Below are 6,000 nucleotides of genomic sequence, written 5' to 3' on the forward strand. Positions count from 1 at the left end.
GAGCAACATTAGCATTCATTCAGAGTCGTGTTTCTGACCACCAGACAAATGGAAGTCCAACATTCACTCTTTTTTTTTTTTTTTCATCTCTGTTGTGCTCTCCACCAACTCCTCAGGGAAAAGTCTGGCTCTGTTAGCAGCAAAATGCTCCACTATGTCCACCAGGTAGCCGCCAGCTTTGTCTATGTGCCGCTTGGCGCTGGTAGGTAGCAGCATACTTTGGGCTTATCAGAGCTTTTTGGTGACAAACAGCCGTCTGCTGCATCTGGAAGCAGCCACGGGAGTGAAAAAAATATTGTTCTCATTGGAGAACTTGTTTGACAGTTTTAGTTACTAGTTACTTGCAGATTAAGACTTTCAAAGGAGTTTCAAGACTTTCCAAAACTTGACAGCATGATACCAAGATGAATGTTTGGATGAATCACTGACTGTTTGCCTTTAGAAAACCCAGACTGGATGACGTAGCATAAAACATGCCTTCATGTTTAGTACATTACACAAAGCTGTATTATCAGGAAGCTTTCTTAATTTACTTTGATTGGAAAAGCATCACAGAGAGTCTGTGTGACAATATCAATCGCACGTTCTCTTACTGAAGCCCACACTGGACAAAACAGCAGCTCCATTACTTTTCATATTTCCCATACTAACAGGGCGATTAGGTGCTGCCTTGCCCCTTTGACCACAAACATTATTTTGGCTGGGCTTACTCATTGATCTGTTGCTGCCCCTTAAGTGCTTCTGCTAGAACAACCACCGAGAGCTGTCACGCTGCTCCAAACAGTCCTGCAGAGAAGTAATGGTCTGTCTCTAAACAGTTCCCGTCTGCGTGACAGTTTGCCGACGGTTTCTGTCTGACTCACCTCGCAGCTTAAAGAGTCAAGAGACGTTTTTTTTTTTTCAGGGTCAACACTCTTACCTGTGATTCTGGAGGTCCTCCTTCATCTCTGATCAGAAGTAGGTAGCTCTGTCCATCCACCACTATTTCTTTCTTAAACCGTCCACCTGAGAAAGAGACATTTATGAATTATTTATTATGAAAGAGACTGTTTCAGGATCTTTCTTATGACATGTAAAGACTGGTTTAGTGCTGGTATAAAATGATACAGGAAAAATGTCTTTCTTAGGATATAATAACTGACAAACAGGGGTTTTCCAAGACACATTTCACACTCATTAATCATAACAAACAATGAGGATGTTCTGGATTAGGGCTGGCTGTTAATAATAAACCCAGCTCCATATTTTTTGGCTACGCTGCAATATATACTATATGTATATTTTGATATTTATATATTTTCTGTAGAATAATATAACTGACTTAACTCTGATGTATCTGATAATTTGTGTATGACATTTTAGAGGGCTTTAATTTTAACACTCCACATCAGAATGTCCCAATATTTACTGAGTGACACTTTAAAGTGGTGCACTGTCAGTCTAATGTCAGAAATGTATTCTTTGTTATTAAGTTTGACTAATTATTCACACATTTGAAATTCAATTTTTTTCTCTCTCGGAGAAACAGTTTGCAGGCAGTCGTGTTATTCTGTTTAATTATTATTCATGTTATGTTTTATTCAATATGTATTGTTTTATATATTCAAGTATTTTCATTTATTTATTTATTTATTATTGATAGACTGACTGGTTTATTCAATGAATGTGAAATTCACGTTAACCGGAAAGCCACTTTTATATTGAGGTCACTTCTGCACGCTCTTACTGTAAATCATTCATTCATTCAAACCTTTATATACGACTTGGGAAATCAATTGAAGGAGACCATCATTTTGATGCAGAGCATGGATAAATACATTAAAAACAATCACTAAGCAAGCAAAGAACCATCATGCATATCAATTAAAACAGAAATTAAATCTGAAATGATCTCTTAAAGTACCAATACAGTGTGATAAATACGCTAAAGTGTAGATGTACAGTTAAAAGCATTTACATTCAATTAAAACAAGATCAGAAATACGGCATTAAAACAGCCATAAAGGTGGCAGAGTGTCCAAGTTTAAGGTCGTGTGCAGAGTATCCCATGTATAAGGTGCACTGTAAGAGAATGACAACCTATTCTGTGAACGAGTACCAAGGTTATGTGAGGTCTGAGTTAAAAGGGACGAAATATAAGGTGGAAGAATCTGCACCAAAGCTTTATGTATGAGCAAATACCAATGCTGCTCCCGCTGCACACCAAAATGTGGCCAGCCAACCTTTCGCTTACGGTGGCAGCGATGGGTGCTGCAACAATCATTTGTTATGAACCTTAGGGCTGAGTGATAGACAACCACTATTTATGTCAGTGTAGAGGCAGCAGCCTTTCCCTATTTAACATCCCCATAATCCAAAACAGACAGATTCTACAATTCTTTTTCTATGTACAAAAGGAAAACAGTTCCTGCACATTACATAGGCATACCCTAAAACAACACAGGGGCTAGTTTGACCGTCTTTTTCGAGGTGGAGGCTGCAGCTTGACTGTTGTGTTTTGCACCGGGTGGAGTTTTAAGTTATGAAACAGATTAGTGGTACTGCTACCTTTAGCAGCAGTCGTTTTGTGGCATATGTTGCAGATGATAGTCTGTTCCAAATCTACCCTACTGTAACCGAACTATCTCCAGAGGATAGACAGACTCCGGGATCGTCCTCCATTTTGAGTTGACGTGAACTCAGGACAGTGATTAACGTAAACAAGCTTAGTTGGATGCACTTTTGCTTTCAGCCATGCTTGTTGTGGTTGTGCAAAACAGTTTGACATCATGTCCACAAGCTGGAATATTGCCATTATCACAATACAATTCTATTCAGTATCATATCAGAAATAATAACCAAATTCTTATGAACAATATGATGAGGCACAACCCTGTTCCACATACCAAATTTACTATCAAATCACAGCTTGACATGGCTCATGAAAGTTTGGTAGGATGTGTATGAGTCTAAGTGCAGTTCTCAATTTAGACCCCCTGAATGTGTTGCTGTTAGGATCATACGCCGACAGGAAACCAGGCCTCTCTAGAGCCAATTATGTGGGCGAGAAATTGCCATTTAGCGTGTCTAATGCACAGCTGCTGAGGGAACAGGTTCAGTGCCACTGTCACTGCACTGCCACAAGTCCTGGAAAGACCCAACTTTAAGTTCACAAACACTATCAGGCTGCACGTTCAGTCCATCACTTCTCTGCATGAGCTACAGCGGTTTGGAAGATTGGTTTTCACAGCATTACCATAACTCATTACACTTTGCAATAAAATGATAAGACAAGGAGAGTAATTTTAGCAAAGAGAAAGGAAAGGAAGTGATGGGAGATTAAAAAAACTGGCCGTTATTCTAACTGGTGCGCCTCAGGTCACACCATGTCCACAGGAGAGTAGTGAGGAGCTAACACTTAGCCCCCGTGCAGCCTTGAGATTCCCTCTCCTTTTCTTTATTTCTCCTCTAATAGAAATGCATATTCCTTGCCGCTAGCGAGGCTGGCTGCAGATAAAGAAGAGATCAATGGGAGAACTGCGCAGTAAATTAGATTCTGCATATCATTTGAATGGTTTGCGATCCTGTGGAGATTAAAAACATTCAAATGAGAAAGTTGTGAGGCTAGAGATGTCCCTGGGAGTGAAAACACTGCCTTATGAATACCAAAATATGCTGGAAGCAATTTGACCGAAATTGAATAATGCACAAATTTAAAAAAGGTCTAGGAATGATCATGAAATGTATCAAACAATTGGCGCTGAAGAGAGAAGATGTGCACTCAGGAAAGAAGTACACCTGTTACACTTATCAGCTTTCTAGGAGTTTCAAAAGCAGACATGTTAGCTGAGATACTCATATGATTACATAATAGAGTGAGATCACACTGTGCAACCTGCATATCAGGAACTTCAGATCTTACATCACAGAGGAGCTGTGAGGGCCATACAGTAGCCGGGCCCTGTAATTTTTAATAGGCGGACAGTATTCCTGTCTCAGCAAGCAATACATATCCACTTGAGCCACACTTCCACCCTGTTAAGTCCACTTTAGCCTGCTTGGCAAATAGGGGATTCTCCCAGCCTTTTGCACAGGCTCTGAAGGCCTGCTGGATGCTGGTTGTGTAACAGAGAGAGAGAGAGATTCACGTACCACCAGCCAGCTTTTTTTTTTTTTAACTCAAGTCACAGAGCTTTGGAGATTCAGACAAAGGACTGAGAAACTATGTGTCTGTATGTCTCTGAATCCTGTTTAAAATGGGGAGGAAGATGAGCAGGATCTCATTACACAGCAGAAAGACTGGATCAGAACGATACAGCAAACCAAAGATTTATCAGAATACAGAGTTTGTGTGGAGCTTGGCAGCTCGTGCATACGCCAGAACCGATTATGGAAAGTCTCTCTGAAATCAGTATCTGTAATGAAAGCATACGGCTCTGCTGAAAACATGGGTGGAATTTGAAGTAAACATATCAGTTACGTAATCATCCAGGATGCTGTTGCCTTTATTTAGAGCTGAGCCAATACAATGCATCCAAAGGAGAAAAAAAAAGCAGGTGCTGTGAATAAATGAGGCAGACGACCAAACCTCTTTCACCATAACACTTTTCTACATCATGATGAAAAGCAATTATGCATTATCTGAATGTGTTGCTCACCCTCACACAAAAAGAGGCGACTAATAACCTTGCAGACAGCCTACAGAGAGACGGTAAGTTGGTAGGCACGGTTAACACGCAGTAAGCATACTCTGCTTACACGGAGGCTTAGACCTTGACACAGAGCCACAATCCAACGGAGCTCCATCCGGTGTTGCCATGGCAACACACCCCAGTACCTTTTTTCAGATATCATAGCAAAAGCCCAGGAACAAAACACTGAAGAAACAGCCATCGCTGAACCTTCCTCTGCTGGGCAATGCTTCTGCAATGCAAATACCCAATCTGGAGTAAAGCCAGTGTTAAAGCACATAAAAAAAAACCACACAGAGAGCCTGAGCAGCTGCTAATTATGAGACAGGTATGTTGTATCACAGCGACTCGCAGCAATGTAAAGGGACACATGCACATATCTGAGCCGACATATTTCCTTGATTACAGCAACAATGCTGGTTCTGTGTTTCCAGCATTCCCACTATTGATTTCTCAAGGACTAATTAAGCTATGAGGATTTTTCTCCCCCGGTGCAGCGAAATGCCAGAAACTAATTATGCGCTTCATGTCTCATCCTCACTATAATTACACCAAAATGAAACACTGCAAAGCCCTCAAAGATAATCAGTTAACTCTGGGTTCGCCGACGTCTTTGTGGATTTATGAGAGGAGGACTTACCTTTCAGGCCAGAAGGGGGCATTCTCATTATGATTCTGCTGATAGATTCAGGAATATCTGAATTTTAAATCTTAGAGAGCGGATTAAAGTGGCAAAGGGTGCCTCACTGGAAAAGACCTTCCTAAACTAAAATTCTAAAATCCTAAAAACCCCTGGCCGATGAAACACTTGTTGCATAAATTGCACATTTGTATTGACACTGTACATATTAAGGAACACTGCATATTTGTGTCGATACTGTATATGATTGATTTGATTGACTTTTTATATGGTGTCATGCACACTTACATGTGCCCAACCCTCATGTGTTAACAAGACACCCTTACAATATCGTTGCACTAACAATCCATAGTGCATTTTATTTATATTCAGTCCAGAATAGGGCTGCAACGATTAGTCGACTAATCAATGACTAATCGACTATTAAAATAATAGGTGACTATTTTAGTAGTCGAGTATTCGGTTTGAGTCATTTTTCATAGAAAAGTACTATAAAAGTACCCCAAAATACTCTTACTGCATCATTCATTCATCTTCTAACCGCTTCATCCTCTTGAGGGTCGCGGGGGGGTTGGACCCTATCCCAGCTGACATTGGCCGAGAGGCAGGGTACACCCTGGACAGGTCGCCAGACTATCGCAGGGCTGACACATAGAGACAAACAACCATTCACACTCACATTCACACCTA

The 6,000-nt window shown here is 40.7% G+C and overlaps 1 protein-coding gene across 5 annotated transcripts in view; it reads right to left on the reverse strand.

Moving 5' to 3' along the window:
* agap3 (ArfGAP with GTPase domain, ankyrin repeat and PH domain 3) overlaps nt 1–6,000 on the reverse strand; it is a 162,385-nt gene that overhangs the window by 77,274 nt on the left and 79,111 nt on the right. For all 5 annotated transcript variants that reach the window (XR_007569092.1, XR_007569093.1, XR_007569091.1 and 2 more), the window contains exon 4: nt 920–1,005. Coding sequence is in view for 2 of the 5 variants with exons in the window: in XM_050032859.1 (XP_049888816.1) it covers nt 920–1,005 (86 nt within the window). In the remaining 3 variants the exon portion in view is untranslated. The remainder of the gene's footprint in view (nt 1–919; nt 1,006–6,000) is intronic.

This window comes from Epinephelus moara, chromosome 21, assembly GCF_006386435.1.
Source record: "Epinephelus moara isolate mb chromosome 21, YSFRI_EMoa_1.0, whole genome shotgun sequence".
Classification (NCBI taxonomy): Eukaryota; Metazoa; Chordata; class Actinopteri; order Perciformes; family Serranidae; genus Epinephelus; species Epinephelus moara.